Source organism: Varanus komodoensis, unplaced genomic scaffold (assembly GCF_004798865.1).
Source record: "Varanus komodoensis strain SLA01 unplaced genomic scaffold, ASM479886v1 scaffold7_1, whole genome shotgun sequence".
In the NCBI taxonomy this organism is placed as follows: domain Eukaryota; kingdom Metazoa; phylum Chordata; class Lepidosauria; order Squamata; family Varanidae; genus Varanus; species Varanus komodoensis.
Window position 1 is genome coordinate 4198540 of NW_025336479.1, and position 19142 is coordinate 4217681.

At 39.1% G+C, this 19142-nt stretch overlaps 1 protein-coding gene across 6 annotated transcripts in view; it reads right to left on the minus strand.

The window, feature by feature from the left end:
* Positions 1–19142, minus strand: part of TNRC6C (trinucleotide repeat containing adaptor 6C) — a 96253-nt gene that overhangs the window by 53643 nt on the left and 23468 nt on the right. For 2 of the 6 annotated variants that reach the window (XM_044453910.1, XM_044453909.1), the window contains exons 3-4: positions 16454–16786; positions 2511–5099 (exon numbers count right to left, since the gene is read on the minus strand). In XM_044453910.1, coding sequence (XP_044309845.1) covers positions 2511–4881 — 2371 coding nt within the window. In that variant the 5' untranslated portion in view covers positions 4882–5099; positions 16454–16786. Of the gene's footprint in view, positions 1–2510; positions 5100–7386; positions 7525–16453; positions 16787–19142 lie in introns of those variants that run through there. The other 4 variants (XM_044453905.1, XM_044453908.1, XM_044453904.1 and 1 more) reach the window with 4 other exon arrangements.

Genomic DNA, 19142 nt, shown 5'->3' on the forward strand with positions numbered 1-19142 from the left:
CCATTGGCTAGGCTAACGAAGACCAATGAGAGCAGTAGTCTAACAAATATCTGAACATCCACAAGTTTCCCACTGCTGGAGCAACAGAATCCTATTGCACGGGAGCACCATTTTAAGAAGGGAATACAGAGTGAGGGCCAGGGTCATAGTCGTCAGTCTACTAAGCCACATCCCCTTTCTTGTTTCAGGGCTAACTGAAGAATCCCACAGTTCTTTAGAGGGAAGGAGGAGAGGGCCTTCTGCTGCTGATTTCTAAATAGTAGTAAATTGAGATTATGACTGAAGATTAGCACATCCAAACATGTAGCTTTTAAGACAGGGGAGTCTGTAAGCCTAAACAGACTGACAACTGAACCTATAAAACAGTGTTTTGCTAGTGTTGTCCAGGTTACAACATGATACCTATGAAGAAGTAATTACACATATAACTTAGATTAGTTGTTTCATTTTGGTTCTTTGATTGTCAGTCTTCTAGGAAATGTCCATTCAGTGAGAAGGGATTCATGGTGCTGGGATGGAGAAAATGTCAATAACGAAAACCTGGAAAATCCTTGTTCACTTAATAGGGCTGCAGAACTAGTAGACAGGTTTGGAGGGATTCTGACCATTGATGCAGCCCTCTGGTGTCACGGTGTTTGCACTGGCTGCTGGCACCACAGTGGGCAAGGCAACTCAGCTCTATTATATCCCCTCCACTTACCACATTTACCACAGCCTGAAAAATATAATGGGTTTGTGACCAGGCATATGCCCATACACTCTAAGACAGGGGCAGCATGCACACCAAGATTGGGGTTGCTGTGCCAGGTGCAGTTGGGTAGAAATTGCTTGATTTACCAGGACTGCCTTAACAACATCAAAGTGACAGAGAAGCACTAGTGCACATCCTGTCCCAATTTTAGCCACATTACTACCGCCTCCTAACCTTGGAAAGCAGTAGCCAAAGGGAACTGGCCAAAAAATGTAGAGGAACCATGTCCCTTCTCCTGTCCCTCTGGTTTCCACACCTACTCTGGGTAGATGCACACAACTGTTCTCTCCTTGTTCACAATGTTTGTGCATGTAGCAGAGGCTAAGTCATGCCTACTGTTTTGTTTATCTCATCAGAGTATTCAATACATTTTATACTGGAATTGTTGTTTCACACAGATTCAAATTCAAACTTAAAATCCTTCATTAAACAGAGAGAGGCATGCTACCAACCTATTTCCATATGAATAAGACGCGATACAATCAGTAAAGCTCAGGGTTCCAGATCTAGTGAGGTTTTAATACCCCACAAGATCATATCAAAGTGTTACATAAGAATTCCTAGGGACATAATTCCAACATATGTAAGAAATGAGAAATCCTCATCTACAATGGATGAGATCTCCTGCAATTATCTAGTGAAAGTAGCACAAACCTTTTTAAACTGACTGAAAAAGCAGTTCTCACTATAAGTTATGTATCTTCTTTTAAAGCTCCCTTAAACTAAAACTTGTGAATTCAAAAGGTTATAGGGGTCTATTGGAAATTTCTTTACTAGAAAAAACTGGAAGTTTTAAAAATTCTATATGGTTGGTGTAACACAAATCACAGCTAACTCTTTTGTTCAATAAACAAAATGAAACATGTATTTTTCTATTTCTCAAAGCAAAACAAAATCTTTGTTTGAGATAATGAACAAATCACTGGTTCCAACAACTAAGCAACCTCTTGGATAACAGCCACAATTGAAGAAATATGTCTTTGGCAGGAGACAGCCAGAGCAACAGAAACAGATGTGCAGTGTCTGAGAATGGACATCAAAGACTGGACAACACTGAGGACGTTTAACAACAAAGATAGGAAGTTAAAGTACAAAATAAGGCACAAGCTATGAAGAGAATATTTTAGGATTTGTTCCCTGAAATACTAATGAATTCACAATTGCATTCAGGTTAAGTGAAAGTCATTATATTATATAGAATTGTCAGCTCATGCCCTTAAACACACCTACTTGATTATATATATTTTAAGAAAGGGATTCAGTGTCCCTATCCAATTACCAAATTTGCTGTATAATCTGATTGTTCTTTGCACTTTTCAATTTTGCAGAGTTTTTAGTAGACAAAATTAGTCCCACAATCACTATTTTAAAAGATATGTTTCACAGCTTGATTTAATAGCATACCATTTTCTTATATATAAGCTTTTGAAAGTAAGGTTGCAATCCTATACATACCAATCTGGAAGTAAGTTTCACTGAACTCAGTAAGGCTTACTTCTGAGTAGACATGAAGAGGTTTGCAAAGTTAGGGTCATATGTCTCTGTGTGTCTTCTATTCTGGATAGAAAATCAAATCACAAATTCTAGTACAATACTTTGACACCATTTTTAAACCTTATTCATATTACATACGAATCTATCTTTGAGAGAGTGGATATATAACCAACATAAATAAATACTGCCCATATCACACTCATCACAATTTCTTTCCAGAGTTTAGCATACTTTTTTTTTTGAGAAACAGAAACTTTTATCATACCTGGACCAAGCAGCGGGGACCGGTTTGACTGGGCACTTGACTGGTGCGGTGGCTGAGGTTCAGCCATGTTTGCGTTGATAATGGTGGTGGTAGTGGTGGTGGCAGCAGTACTGCTCTGGATTACAGGATTGTTTCTATCCCACATATTTACAGTCTTGTTGTTGTTATAATTGGGGTCACCCCAAGCTGAGGTACCATCATCAATCTCCATCTTGCGCCGAATGGATGGTGGAGAAGGCTCTTCCCACCCAGTTGCTTCACTACTATCCTTCTGTTTGGCTGGCACTGGTCCACCAACCCATCCAGATCCAGTCTGTTTAACAGAAGCAGCTCCTCCCCAATTACTCACGTTGGTGTCCTGGGATTTAGAAGCCCAGTTTTGTTGTGGACCAGGTTTTAAAGATTCCCCCCAGCTTGTACCTGTAGTAGCCTTGCTGTTTGTGCCATTTCCCCATCCACTGGTCCCAGAACGTGTAGCATCATTCCAGCCAGACCCTGATCTATTATCAGCATCCCATCCAGAACCATTCTTTTTCCCATCTCCCAAGTGTCCAGAGACAGATGAAGAATCAACCCAATCTCCACCACCTGAAGTCCAGCCTGGATTTGATTTCTGTCCATCTCCCCAGTTTTGAGATTTGGGTTTCTGAGGTTCACCCCAAGTAGGTGACTTGTCCTCCTGATTGGTGGTCCCACTCCAAGTGTGGCCACTTTTGGCAGCAGCAGCATTATTGACAGCAGTAGAACTTGTCGGCTCTCCCCATCCCCCAGGGCCATTTGGCGCTTTGTTATTGTTGTCGCCCCAACCTGTATTAGTCGGAACTGTTGCGGGTGGAGAGCTGACCCACCCAGATACTGAAGAGGTATTTGTACTGTTCATGATGGACCCATCATTCTTGCCCCCCGAGTTTGAAGGCTGAGTAGCTGCACAACCCCAGGCCTCAGTTCCATTGTCATTCTTTCGTTCAGACCTTGGAGATTCTTCAAATTCCCAGGCAGTGTTTTGCTTTACAGGAGTCTGTCCCCATCCAGTGTTGGACAGAACTCTTGGGTCAAGGTCATTCCTTGGCAACTGGACAGATCCTTGTTCTATAATCCCCTTGTCTCTTCTTCGACCCTCTCCAGTTCCTTCCCTCCCAGTACTACCTTCATTCTGGCTCCCATTGCTATCATTACTTCCTTCACTACCTGTGTTGCCAGATGCTGCAGCTTTGGCCCAAGAGTTTATTTGTTCATTGCCCTGCTGCATGGCAGGATTCTGGCTGGTAACACTAGAGCTATCCCACCCTGTTGATCCTTTCCCATTGATGTCATTACTGGAATGCTGGTTTGGGGGCTTGCTCCATTCACCATTGACACCATTACTGGCACTGCGGCTTGGGTGGCCCCAAGCACCAGCATGCATATTACTGACACCACTGTTGCCACTGCCCCTGCCCCATGCTAAGACACCAGGACCAGTAGGAGGTCCTGAATCCCATGCACTTGTTCCATTTCCTTCCTTTTGCACAGCACTGCTGGATCCATTTTGTTTAGCACTTAATGCTGAGTTCACAGTGTCTCCATTCCCCTGACTGAACCCAGAATTGCTGTTTCCTGTGGCAGGATTACTTGGGGATATCCCCCACACTGAATTGCCCATTCCTTCACCACTTCCCCCACCGACTTGAGATACTGATGTCCCATTAGCACCAGGAAGGCTTTGCAGATGGGGCGGGATGATGGCCCCCATGCCAACAGCCATGCCCCAGTTCGGCAGTCCATTTGTCTGCATTGCATTGATAGGGTTTGGTGAAGAGTTCATGGGGTTAGCGTTATTTGGTCCATCAGTGTTAAGGTTCTGAGGTTGTACGCTGAAAGACACATTCTGAGAAGTGGACGTTTGTGGTTCTGTGCTCTCTTGCGGCAACAAGTTTCCCCAAGCACCTAAGGTGCCTGTTGGGTTCCCATTCTGGTTGCCCATGTTCTGACCTATGGCACTGACTGGACTGCAAATACTGGAGGGGTTGCCTGCTCCCACAGTTCCTTCATGTCCGAGTACAGGCCAGGCAGCTGGATTGGCATTGGGGTTAAGGTTAAGATTAATGCCAGCATTTGAGTTGGAAGCACCCCAGCAATTTTGACTTCTACCATCTCCAATCATGTTGTCCATCTTTCCATCCCCACCACTGGCAGAGCAATGAGCTAAGCCAGAGCTGGAACCTGTGGCAACACCCCACACTCTGGCTGAGTTTCCATTACCATTTGCTCCACCAGCTCCAAGGGCACTCTGGTTAGAAGTGCTTTGGATGAGTGCTCCATTGGTGCCATTATTGCCATTGGGTTTCTTTGTATGTCCAGTGAAGTTGCCTTGGGCACTCCCTGTAGCCATGCTACTATTCTCTGAGCCACAGTTGGAGGCAGAGTCAGTGTCTGTAGTACATTCTGAGGCAGACTCAGTCTCAGTTCCTGTAATGGAAGGCCACGCTTCCTTGTCAGTCCTGTCTATTATCACTTTATCCCAGCTGCAATTGGCTTCACTTCGGAAAGTGGGCTGCTGTCCCCAGTGAGTATTCTCATAATGGTCTCCCAATCCGCTGTGACCAAGTTCTGAAAAATTAAACATGATGCAAATTAGTCCGCTATTCAACATCACAAATACACAGGTTGCACTCTCGGCTTGATTGCTATGTTTACATCCCTTATGGAACATCTTTCCTCCTTTACAGCTTACTGTATGGGCGTGCATAAGGGAAAAAAATCTGACTTTCACAATGCCTTGTGGTAGAGTGGTTCATATATCTAAACAAATTCCTCTAAAATATAATGCTTTCCACACTCTGAATTCTGTGTCCTGAATATTATCACTTTATGCTAATATGCATAGGTTTTACATATAACAAATAGTACTATCTCTTTTTTACAAGGCTGTACAAATAGGACTGGACTGATACAAGAAACTGTGGAGTATTGCAAAGTAAGTCCGTTTTTCTTCAGGGCAAACCAAAACTGCATCTGTGTTGCTGGCAGGTAGCCCTGACTATTATTGCATGCAGTAAATAAATTATATGAACACACCTAGACTCTTGATTTGGGACAAGTCTACAAAAGCAATCAAATTCATTATCTGGTTGTAGCAGATATTTGCCTTGTTTTACTTAACAAACCGAAAAAAAATCCTTCAGTTTTGGAACTGACTTCCAAAATTAAAAATACCCCTCAAAGATCAGAACTGCATCATTTTCAGTTTTTGTTTTTCACTACAATAAAATGAAAATCAAGGAAATCTTACAAACTATTTTCTGATGACTGACAAAATATGGCACTCATTGCATATAAACTAACACTCCAGCAGTGAAGGTGGAGCAAAACCATGTGTGATGGCTGATGTGTAGTGTCCCCTTAAACCCTCCAGGGAAGCATAGGACTATGCTCTTGGACTTGAAACCTTTCATCATCATCATCATCATCATCATCATCATCCGCATCAAAAGAGTCACTTTTAAGTAGCTTCAGATTGAGGTCTTACATATACATTTTAAAAACAGAAAATCTAAAATATGGGTGTTCTAACTAAGCAAGTGAATGATGAAAATCACGAAGAACTTGTACCACAGTAATGATACTCAGTGAATAGAAATGGCATATTTGCTACTCTTCACATATGATTTAATAGAAAAAATCATTCACAGACCTATTCAAAAATTTCTACAAACTAATTCAAATCAGCTGGATCTTCTAAGAATTCAATCAGCTGCTATGCCTTCCTTTAAGCCTAAATATAAACCATTCCCCAAACATTTAACATTCTGGGTTTCTACAACTTGAGCTCTTGTGGATTGTTGAGATAAATCTCTGCCCATTTTAAATAGGGACAAGAAGACTCTCTCTCTCAAAAATAAGAAGTTATCAATATTAGTAATCCATCAAAGACTGCACTGGAAGACTCAATTTGACAGCATACTATTTTAAATGATAAATTAAGATGTATCTGAAGGCAATATCCAAAACAGGCTGAAGATGTAGCCTTGTAAATAAAATGCGTACATTCACTTTAAATATATAGTATAGAGCCAAAAATACGTATATTCAAGGGGAGTGGCTAAGTCTGTCAAGCTATATTGAACATTATGAATAGACACTGTCTGATTTCATCAGCACTTCTATCTTGGAATCAAACCAATTTGAATTATCAATTTGGAAGGTTATAAAACACTCCTTCTTACTATTTCTTTCTTTCATGCCACATGTCTTTTCTGTCATGACACTTATTAGTGTGAGCTGAATTCCTGGTTGCAAAAACGTTTAGAAATTTGTGCTGTAAGTTTGCTCTAAGATGAACCCTGAGTGCATAAATGCTGAAGCTGTTGGACTGTGCCAGAAAAGCATAGGCAAATGTGAAAGAGTTAAAGAGTTGAGAGCACAAAATAAAACAGCTTTATTTACAGACAAAATCCAAAATTAGGTCACACAAGTGGGGAAGCCTATTACTCTTTGAATTTTCTTCACTACGGTATGCAATGAAGTATGCACGCTCTAATGTAGGAACCTTGACTGCATTCAGAAAAAGAGCTGAACAGCATAAAAGAGAGCATTCTTCATTATTAGATAATGAGTACTCCATGCAATACTAACACTCCAAAACCAAACAGCGGTAGATAATGACAAATAATAACTTCATTTTATTGCCCAGTGCAGCATATCTTTAGCAAGCAGCTCTTTCTCTGAGGACGCCATTTTATCAAACCTGAAAGGCAGCCAAAAGCTTAGGACGCTGTACTGCTGTCGCCGCTGCCTCTGAAACATTATGTAATAAACTGGTTTAACAGAAGCAGATGCTATTTGCCCCCTTTTTCTCCTCCTGCTGCTCTAAAGGGGCCAAGGAGTAATGAAATACCTGAGGAAAGGTGCTGCCCAACCATCCTAGGAGACGCTACATTGTGTGCAGAGCTGTCTCCCCTCCTGCATCTAGGTTCGCCTGGGCTCTCGGCTTCAATATGTCGGCAGTGTACAGAGTGAGCCTCATCCTGTAGAGCTGCCAAGAAAATTGCTCAGTGCAAGTGTGCGCCCAGACAACCTGCAAGCTTGCTCGGGCCTTAGCCGTACTGGCTTTGGAAATGCCCTCTGCATAAAGAAAGACTCCTCCATTCTCCTACCCCCGCCTCCAGCAGTACACAGCCCCCTTAACTCTAGCTAAGGTATCAACAGATGAGGATTTTAAAGCTTTGATTGTCTAATTGCAGCTGACACTAAACCGATCTTCCTTCCTCTTTAAATTCTTTCAACTGTCACAAAACATTTTCACTCCGAGACCTAGCCACAATTAGCACGGTAGCTTCTTTTCTTCTGGCTTTTGAAAGTCAGCCAAAAGAACAGCCGCATATTGCTGATTGGTTGCATGCAAATACATTCCTGCCTCCTTCATCTTCCTGTTCTCCTCATCACATCTCAAAACAGCAATGCTACACATTTGGCATACTAGTACAAACTATAATATTGGGGACAAACATCTCACAGAAGCTGGCAAGCCTCCAGGCGCTTAATTACTTCTCTGCCTCCGTTGAGAAAATGTGCAAGAGTAGTAAAAATCAGTTTTTATTTGTGAACATGAAAAATTGCCACTGCATGCCCAAACAATATATTGTAGACTTACAGTGCTTTCCTCCCCTGCTCTTCAAATTTTCAAGCATAGCATTATAGGGGTTTATTTACTTTAATTTCTAGTCAAAATTCAGTATTAATCTTCTGAGGTTTTTATTGCACTTGATGTAATATTTAGTGTAAGGGGTGTAAACAATAGAGTCATCAACTTAGCCAGACTATGAGGCTTCTAAACCCAAAACTAACAGAAGGGATACAGCACTATACTCACTTGGCCTTATTACTAAGAATATATTTATTGTATTCTACAATAGGTATTCCCAGAATTAAATAGGTATGAAGACTATAACGCTATGTTAAGCATACTATGCAGATATTGCACAAACAGAATCAACCTTACGTATTCTAAAAGAAAAAAATGCAAATGTATCCTAAACCACATGTACCAATAACTCTTCACTCAAAAGGCTCATAAAACTTCTAAACTGTCTAAGGACATGTGTATTGTTAAGACTGCATCAAGCATATTCAGGAGAAGTTCCACATCCTGTAAATCTCAGCTTTTTAAAAGCAAGTTTCCAGTCTGTAGTAATGATACACTACTCTTGAAACTACAAAGCCATTGCTGATGAATGAAGCCAAAAAGGCTGCTGAGCAGGATTTTCAGTGATCAGGACTTCAAATATCCTGCCGTGTTAGGTAAACAAGGAAGAGTTTAATGCCCTCCCTCTGCGAACTATTCTCTGTATAAAAGTCAAAATGCAAATGTGCTACTTTGCATCTTTTACATAGATGGAAAATAGTTGGCTCCAGCAATCTATATGGACTTCTGTGCTTTTTAAAAAAATACAGAGAATGCATCATTCATAATCTCATTGAGAATGCATATGACTCATATTTCTTTGAGTATTCAGCTGCTTTTTCCGAGCTGCCACTAATATCTTAACTGTTTTCACCTGGTGTAAGAATTCATAATTTTGGTTTTAGTATTTTATCTAAATACTGTTTCATTTTACATATTTTATATTCTACTTTTTGTCTATTACTTTAAACCGGCAGATCCTACACCCTGCCCTAGACAGTCCCTAAATACTTAAATAACTAGCAGGGATGGTTGTGGGTGGGCTAGCAAAATGTATATATTCAAGTATCTTGTATCAATTTATTTGCAACAAATGTATAAAATTTCAATACATTAAAAAAACCCACAGGGAGACATGCTTGAAACTATTGTTTATGTTTTGATTTCTAGTAACCACAGTTTTGGGTATAAGGTGGTATACAAATGAAAAAAAATATTAATAGTAGTTAGATACTGAAAAGCTAAACAGCAGATTATGAGTAGCAGCAGCACGATGTGACTTCCCTGATTTCCTTTTTGATTTCAAACACATCCTGAATATTGCAATTGTAGAGAATGTGTATGTGTGTGGGGGATTGTTATTCTAGAAAGTATCTTGGTATCCTTTTCTCTGGGTAAAACTATAGTCACTATTTGATTATCCTTTAAACATGATAGCCTTAAAAAGTGTTTAACATGTTCTCCAAACTATTTAAAATTACTCACACACATACTAGATAGAAGAGATACAGATGGGATATAGAAAGTGATGAAAGAATCCCAAGTGCCTATGCATTCTAAACATATTTTTCTAAAATGGAACAAGTGACCTAAAAATGAGACACCCTAACTCAAAAATATTTGCTTGCTCGCTCGCTTGCTTGTTTAAATAGACCCTGGGAATTCAGATAACTTTTTCAGTCTGGCACCCAGTCAGATCCTGCAAGGGAAATGAGAACTGTGATCACTATAATTGGTTTCTATTTATTAGTGACATTGTATTAAAGCTTTGTTTTCTTCCATTCTTGTGCCAAATACTTCCTCTCTTCTTGTTACAAATACTGAAGTTTAAGGTTCTCCAATAAGGTCATTTACTCAGCTTTCTTGCTTGTCCAGGGTAAGTCTCAAGCCCTGAATCAACTGTGTTCAACAAATGCGAGGGGTTCATCTTAGGGAGGTTATTTAGTTTTTAATTCCTATTTCAGACAAATGTCATATTACAATTAAATTCACTTTTAAAAAATTGCTTTGTTGGTACAAGTAACAATTATGATTTAAAATGCTATGATTTACACTATCCTGCTACTTCTAGAAGACTTCAAAAAGCCATGCTTAGGGCCATAACTTGAAACAAACTTAGACAAACATTTTAGGTAAAATCATATTTCTGCTTAGAAATTGACTTATTGCTCTAGAAATGTCATTCGAAATCCTGAACTTCTTTCGACATAGACATCCTCCCTCAGCACACACACAGCGTAAATAGCTGTTATGTCATAAACATCCCAGAGGAAGATTAAGACTTCAAGTGGAACATAAGCAGCAGGAAGAGCAGGTCATTTTCCAACCCAGTCAAAACCGATTAGCCCTGCTAAAAATATACAAAAACTCCACTGAAGGAAACAAAGGCTGCCAAGTATATATCATACTTTTTACAACCTCCCAAGCTTAGAAATGCAAAGTTTAGCTAATTCAAAGCTGTGCTCTTTCTTGTTTACCCATAGACAATTGCTTTAAAGCACTACACCTATTACATGCTAAGGTCACAGCCTACACTTTTTGACCTTTCAAATTCAAATAAACCAAATGTGAACTAAGCAAAAGCATCTTTTTTTACAGAGGACAGTTCTGTATTTGAAGGGTTGCCAGAGGACTATGTTCTATGTTGAAAGCATTCTTCTGGGCTCAAAGCAACAGAATAAGATTCAATAAGGACAAGTGCCAAGTCCTCCACCTAGGAAAAAGAATCCAAATGCATTGATACAAGATAGGGAATATGTGGCTCAACTGAAAAAGAAAAAGATCTCGGAGTAATTGTGTACAATAGGCTAAACATGAGCCAACAATGTGATGCAGCCGCCAAAAGGCAAATGCTATTTGGGATGAATTAACAGAAGTATTACTTCCAAATCATGAGAAGTAGTAGTTCCTCTATATTCCTCACCAGTCAGACCTCACCTGGAATACTGTGTCCAGTTCTGGGAACCAAGCTTTAAGAAAGATGTAGGTAAATTAGAAAGGGTCCAGTGGGGGGCAACAAATATTATCCAGGGTTTGGAAACACTGTCCTATGAGGAGAGACTAAGAGAACTGGGCATGGTCAGCCTTGAGAAGAGAAGACTGAGGGGGGACATGATGTCTCTCTCTAAGTACCTCAAAGGCTGTCACAAAGAGGAAGGTCAAGATCTCTTCTTGCTGATGCCAGAGTGTAGGACACAGAATAATCAATTCAAGTTGCGACAACCTAGATTCAGGCTAGACATCAGGAAGAGCTTCCTCACTATCAGAGCTATATGGTAGTGGAACCAGCTGCCTAGAGAGGTGGTAGGCGCTCCCACACTGGAGACATTCAAAAAGAAACTGGACAGCCACCTGAGTGGAATGGGGTAACGTGGTGTCCTGCAACAGCAGGGGTTGGACTTGATGGCCTTCATGGCCCCTTCCAACTCTACTATTCTATGATTCTACGATTCTCCTATTTCAAGGGCTGCCTAGTTCAAATCCAGTTTAAAGAACCATCAGAAGGGTGAGCTGGGACTTTGAAGCTGGCCATCAACAGCACCCTGAACATGGTACACAAGTCACCTGGACACTGTCTTCCATATTTTTGTTATACCTACTGTATTTCTATTTAAATTATAATAATTTATTATAAATTTGCTTATATAATTATAATTTAGCATATGGAAATTTTAATGGAAATTGTTCTCTTCTTTTGTCCTCTTGTTTGGCGATATATGTCCTTTTCTAGCAATTCACAAGTGGCTCAACAAGTTTGGTTCAGAGAGGCATAACATTTCTAAAATAACAGCTCAGCAATAAAATCAATTAAGGCAACTATTAGTATTTCACATTTGTAATAGTGTCAATATACTAGGCACTAACACAACATACTTCTAGCCATTTGAAACAACTTATGAGCATGAATAAGCTTACACTGAAAATTAGATTTCTAGCTCTCAGAGACATAAGTTTCAGTTAGTATCCTATATCAGTACAGCACATGCCAAGATCTAAAATAAATGTTAACAAACACACTGTAACCTATAGATTTAAATAACGTACAGATATTCTACTTGTCTCCTTAGTAAACTTTCGGGAAAACTGCATTCTCAGGGACAATTTCACAATTGCCTTCCCCCTCATCTTCCTTCTAGTACATGTCCAGTGCTAGCATTCTTTTCACTTCTCCACTTACATATTTAAATTTCAAATGCATCAGCACTTGCAAAATCTATTTAAGGCCCTCTACCAACAACTGAGTTCTTCCTACAGACATGTAAACCTTTTGATGTGCAACCAAGAGACTAAAATCATTCAAGTTTTAAGATTAAGCAATATTTTCTTCAGAACCATATGCAACCTGATGGCAGATTTATTTTCCAATCTTGCTAAAGCATTTTATTGCTTATTGTTTTCAGATGTTACTCACTATGAAACTTCAAGGAAAGGCAGAGGTAGAATATAAAGGATAAAACATAGTGCATTTGCTGTAACTGAACTTTTCTTCCAACTATTTAATAATGAACCCTTGAGGTTTATGTACAACTCCACAAGAACTATTCATGCGGAACTTCCTAAGCGCGTATCAATATAAGGTATTTTGTATAGGGTAGCAGCAATAGCTGTCTTTCAGAAGTAAGTATTTAAATACATACAGCTTGAATTAAATATCCTACATTGGCTTGTTAACAATTATGATGTTTTAACATCACAACTGAATGTCTAGCAGTAGCCAAAATCAGTAATGTCCAGATCTTTGAGGGGGAAAATAAACAAAAATTAAAAAAATAAACAAAAGAATGTTAATAATATAAAGAATGTTTGGCACTTAGCATACCAAGCAAAATATTATTTTGCCAACCTTAAGTCCACCCAGCCTGGAAACACACAAACAATTCTAAAAAGACAAGGCAGTTTAAATTCAAAGATCTGGAAGAATTGTTTAATGCGCCAATTACACTAAAGGGAAATTTGTAAAGCGCCTTTACATGCTGACGGAGTTCAGACAAGATGACAACCCAAACTCAAAGGCTGAGTACAGGTTGACTGAGGACTGTTGTTGAACTGTGGATTGCTGCTGAAACATGAATTATTGTCCAAACCCAGTTTAGATAACAAACAATGGTTAACAACTCACAGTTCACAACCAACAATCCATGGATTATCTTTCTCTGTTGTTCATGATTAATAAACTTTAGCTTGTTAGGACAGCTGAATTCCAACAACAAGATATGCCTTGGTTTAATAACAACCCACAATTGAACAACAACCCACACTCAACCCAACTTATGAGTGTGGGTTTTCATATGGTGAGAGTGTTCAGGGATTGTGCTCACTAAAAATTAAACGTTATTAAATAAATGTTCCACGGACTAATTTTTCTCTCAGTGTTAACAGCATTAAGGCAAATAAGTAAAATAAACTGGAAATCAAAGCTTAATTATAATCAAACCTCACCAGGATTTATTCCTTGAAACATTTTTTTTAACTGCTGGAACTCAGCCTTGATGCTCATGAAAAGAATGCTTTCCCTCATCATTGGAGCACTATAGTCTGGTCCATACCACATGTGTTGGAGAGGCAAATGAGGCTTACAGTAGGTTTCATCCATGGCATCTTCCAGCAACAAAAATTTAAGTTATAAAAATATGTAAGAGTTTACTAATCAATACTTATTAGGCTGTTCCCAGAACCTGTGGCAGCAAACTCCATAAATTAATTAGGGAATCTAGAGTATTTCCCCTCTCCCCAACAACTCGGAAGAGGAAATTTATTTTAAGTGGTAGTTCGCTAACAGCAAATATATTTTGGAAGGTCTTGACCCTTTTTAGAATTAGGCAGAGAACTCTGTTTTGTCTCCCTTTATCAATTAATAAAGAGCCTGATGTTTCCGGCATATCCTGAAGTTCGTTTAAGACAAGATGCCCCTCTACTCCACTTATTCACTCCAAATAAATCCTGCCTTTTTACATTGCTGGGTCATCTTCGGTAGTTTTTATTTAACCACTCTTTTTCTCAGGATGGTATATATTCAAATAATTCTTCTCAGTTATGATATGAGCTGGCTTAGAGTCCATTCACTCTCCCTGAACTAGTTCACATTGCTACAATATCACATACATTTAGAACATGCTTATTTGCCAACACACAGTTTGACATTTTCAGCAGATGTTGAAAAACAAATTTTCAAACTGTGTCAACATTTGGTATAAGTGATTTAAACTCTTATGGTTTCAAACAAGCATGGACTTGGAGAGTATCACTGCTTCTGAAGAAATATGCTAAGACAACATTGTACAATTCCTTTTGTGTTAATCCTTTGTCTTTCATATGCACATTAAAATAATAGTTTTGTTTCAATCACAGTCAAAGTCTGCAAGGTTGTAAGTAGTATTTTTTCAAACTAGCTCATGCATGACACTAACAATTGGTTTGCAATCAATTACTATCATGCCTATACAGGCTAGAAAGAGCAAAAAATTGTGTTCTTGAATAGAGGTAAGATTAAATGTTTCATTATTTACACCGAGGTGTGATTCAAAGAACTACAAAGCAAACAAATGTTATTGTAACGATAAATAAGCCACCCAAAGAGCTTTGGCTATTAGGTGGTACAGACATATAATTAATGATATTCAGTATCAGTTTAATATTAGTAACAATATTACAAAAACACCCACATTTTAGTTACATCACTGCAAACCTTGCATTAAATACATGTGATAAGAACATAAGAAAAATCTTGCTGGATCAGACCAATGGTCTACCCAGTCCAGCACTCCATTCACATGATGGCAATTCAACTGCCCACAATTCCTCAAGCAAGATGAATACACTGAGCTGATTTTGCAAGTAGTATGTATTTGCAAGTATTATTATACATATTACAAGTAATATGTATGTACTCATTATGTTCATACATATGCACATAAATATTCAAAGTTCCTGTTCCACATCACTAATATAGGTTGAGGTAGGTTGGAATGACTGTTGAGGCGAAGCTATCATTGGTAGGATATTCTCTCATAGGATGCCAATTTTGTGAGGTCTTCAGTCCATTACTGTGCGGCTATACATTTTGATGTCATTTTGTGTTTTGTTTTCCCCCTTTTTTCTGTATATCTGTTTTTGTATTCTCAATTGTTTTTCACTGATGTTTGGTTTTGTTGAAAGATTGCAAAAATCAATAAAATTTGTATCAGGGGAGAATGACCTTGGCAGTTCTATTTTAATTCCTTTCCCAATTATGCCTAACATGAAGTTGGCCTTTTTTACAGCAACTGTGCAGTGGGTTGACATTTTCATTGAGTTGTCTGCCACAACCCCAATATCCCTTCCTTCATCAGTCACTATTAGCTCAGACCTCATTAGACTATACCTGAAGTTAGGAGTTTTTTGCCTCAGTGTGCATTACTTTACACTTGCTTATGTTGAATTGCATTTGCCATTTTGATGACCCTTCTCCCACCTTGGAAAGATGGCTTTGGACCTCCTCTTACTCCCTTTCTAAATACCTGTGCACCATAAATTGTACAGGATGGTTGGGAGACCCCCCAGTGCAGATTTAGAGGGTGTACAAGGGGTCTGCAGGGGGAAGAGGGAAAGAAAAACTGCAGATGCAAGAACAGAAGTCCACATGTATAATATTGGTTTCAGTCTTTAGACTGCACAATTACCTAGAAGTAAATACTGTAAACTATAAACTTTGCAACAAGTATCATTATTTACTAGTTCTGATATATTACTACTTACTAATTTTACTCTTTTTATTATTATTACAATTCTCTACTGCCCATAGCCAAAGCTTTATGGGTGGTTCACAACATTTAAAGTCATCCAACCAGATTCCAACCAGGCCCTACTGGACCGAGCTTCCAAGATTAGGCATGAACTATTTAAACAAAATAAACTCCAAGAGACCAAAACTATATCTGCAGCTATATTTTTCACATCTAAGCAGAAGCAGACTTGGGAAAAATTCTCAACCGGAGCATGGGAAGCAAAGACCAGCAGCTCTGAAATAGGCACTGCCAGGTCCAGGTTTAGCATGTACCTACCAACATTACAGTATTTTAATATTTCTGAAGAACTGAAAGTCACACTTATGCACTGTTCACACATGCTTTCTAACCGAATCTGGCCCTGTGGCAAAGAATAGAACAAACTCTTCCCCTCTAAATGACCATTATGTTCTGAATGAGAGAGAGGCAATTCTGAGTTAAAGATTGACTATTAAGTGAACACATGAACAAGTCATTCGTCAGGTTACAGTGATTTTTCCCCAGCACAAATACCTTACCTGTTGGGGTCTGGGTCTTACTGGGGTGGTGATGTCCACCTGCTCCTGGTTGTGGAGGAGGACTTGCTCCTGCTTGTCCAGTACCTTGTGCTGGGCTCGTGCTGATCAGAGTTCCGGTAGGCAGAGGCTGGCCTCTCTTTAAGAGCTGCTTCTGTTCCTGTTGGCGGAAGCGTGGAGGCACCTCACGAGGCAGGTATCGGGATGCAGCTGGCTGCTGTCCATTGGCAGATGCACGCTTGCCATTGCTATTGTTAGTAATAGTGCTGGTGGAAGTACTGGTACTGGTACCGGCAGGTTGGGGCTGGCTTAAACTGGTCTTAATAGGTTCTGGCACTGTGAGAAATTAGACATTAAGAAAACATTTGTTAGGAGGTCATACAACACAAAATTCCTTTCTAACATCAGCATAATTGAAGTTAAATTTTATTTGCGTGTCCTTTGTCAGAACAAATGAGCAAATTTTTAAAAACCACTGATTTAAATATTAACATCTGTGTTACAGAAAGTCATCACAGGACACATTAAAAGCTATTTATTGGCAACAATGACTGACATATTGGATCCCTGTGCACATAAGAGCAACCTACGGGGGCTGCCAGTACACGAACAGGAAACAGCACTCGCACACCAGGCACTTCTGTTTTTAATTAACTTACAGTTAGACCTACAACAAACCAAGAGTTAAACACTAGGTTGTTTAGCCTTTAAGTAACACAACAGTGCAATCTGCAGTTCACAATGAACAGCATACCAACAGGCTGACTGAAGACTATTGAGTAAAAGAGGAAGTGGTGGGCACATGGAACGCCAGGCTTTCTTTTTCCCACTCATCCCCAACAGCACATGGGTTGTTGTTATATGTAAATCATGTCAATTTAAAAACAAAAGCAGCTATAACAGCACATTTAATAGTCTCTAAAACAACATATTTCTATAGTTAAAGTGGCTTAACCCTAAGACTACAGGTACCTGCCAGAATAAAATGTTCTTTATCTTTTTCCAAGGGACAGCAGCATCTTATTAAACACAGAGAGAACCCTGTCTAGTAGGTGATGTAAAAATGAAATTAATTGATTAAACTTGAACAGATCTAGCAGGGGAACCTGCAGACAACAGGTGCATTCTAAGCAAAGTTTCACCATGTATTATATGGTTGTAAACGATTTCAGACAGGACAAAGCATTCTGTGAAATCACCCGAAACAAGTCTGTTTACAGCTTGGAATGGTAAGCCAGCACCTTGAACTGCATCTGAAGTCTACCCTGAAACCAATGGAACTCCTTCAAAACTTACAATATATACTCATAGCAACTGAACCAAGCAGCTGCATTCTGGGCCAAATGAAGTTTTGAAACTGTTTTCAGTCCTAGTCACAGCATCATCATCATCATCATCATCATCATCATCATTATAACATTTCTATGCCGCCCCTTGCCGAAACCTCATATTATGAATATTATACAGAAAGTTTAAAAAGCTAGTATGACCATGGCAAAACGCACACTAAGCCACAGTGAAGACCTAGACTCCACCAATGTCATATCCAGAGTCACTCTTTGCTGCCTTTTATAATGCTTAATTACATATATTTATGTATTACTTTGAATTATTTAAAACACAGTATGTAATTTGAAACCTTAAGACAACCCTTAAAGCACCTTAAGATGAAATCTTGAGCACCCTTCAGACAACTTACAAATGGATTTTTAAACACAAAAAGTTGTATAACAGTGATAGAGTATCACATTAACAGTATAACCGTTTCTAGTAGCAGCATATTATTAACTTGCTCCAAATATCTTCACATTCATAACTATGTCTCCATAGGAGTTCCTCATCGCTTCACGAGAAAAGACCTGCCTCATGTACCCACTAGCTTTACTTTTGTGTGTGGAGAAATATGGAGAGAATCTTCAGTGTGCCTACACACAAAGTCCACCCTGAATTTTCTGACAGTTTTAGATTTTTGAAAAACTTGGATCTCTACTCTGCAATTTGTGCAACTATATACAAATTGAACAACTTTATGCAAATTATGGAGTAGAGGCTTGGATTTTTTTTTTTTTTGCATAATATTCCTACAGAAATTGCAGCCCATTTTAAAAATGGGTGTTTGCTTGCTAGCTCAAGTTTGATCAGATAAAGTCAGCACCAGTGCAGGGTTGATAGAATGGAATGCACAGGGTCAGGTCAAGACAGTTGATCAGGCTTTCTCTCCTCTGTATTTGAATCCTCACACATCCCTAATTAGATGTATGGCTGTTGTATTTTGAGCCAAGTGAAGTTTCTGAACACTTAAGACAACCCCATGTGCAGCACAGTATGTAGTCTAATGTAGAGGTTACCATGACATAATGGAGGACCTTACATTTAAAATCAGAAAATTGTAATTAGTTATAGTTAATAAACTCGGTTAAAACTTTAAGAAATGCCTGGATATAATGTTTTTGTAATCCTCCTATCATTTTAGCATAACTCCATGTTTGCCTTCCCGTAATTGCCAGAGTTCACCTCTTATCTTGGAAAGCAGTTGCTTATATGTAGGTGCAAAAAGAGATGCTATTCTTCCATCCGCTGCTTCTCTGAAGTATTACAGAATTGAAATGGGCTTAAGTATTCTGCAAAATTCACAACAGTCTTTGTATTTTACATTCTTTTCAACTTCATTTGTAAAGCTCAAAGTCAGTGT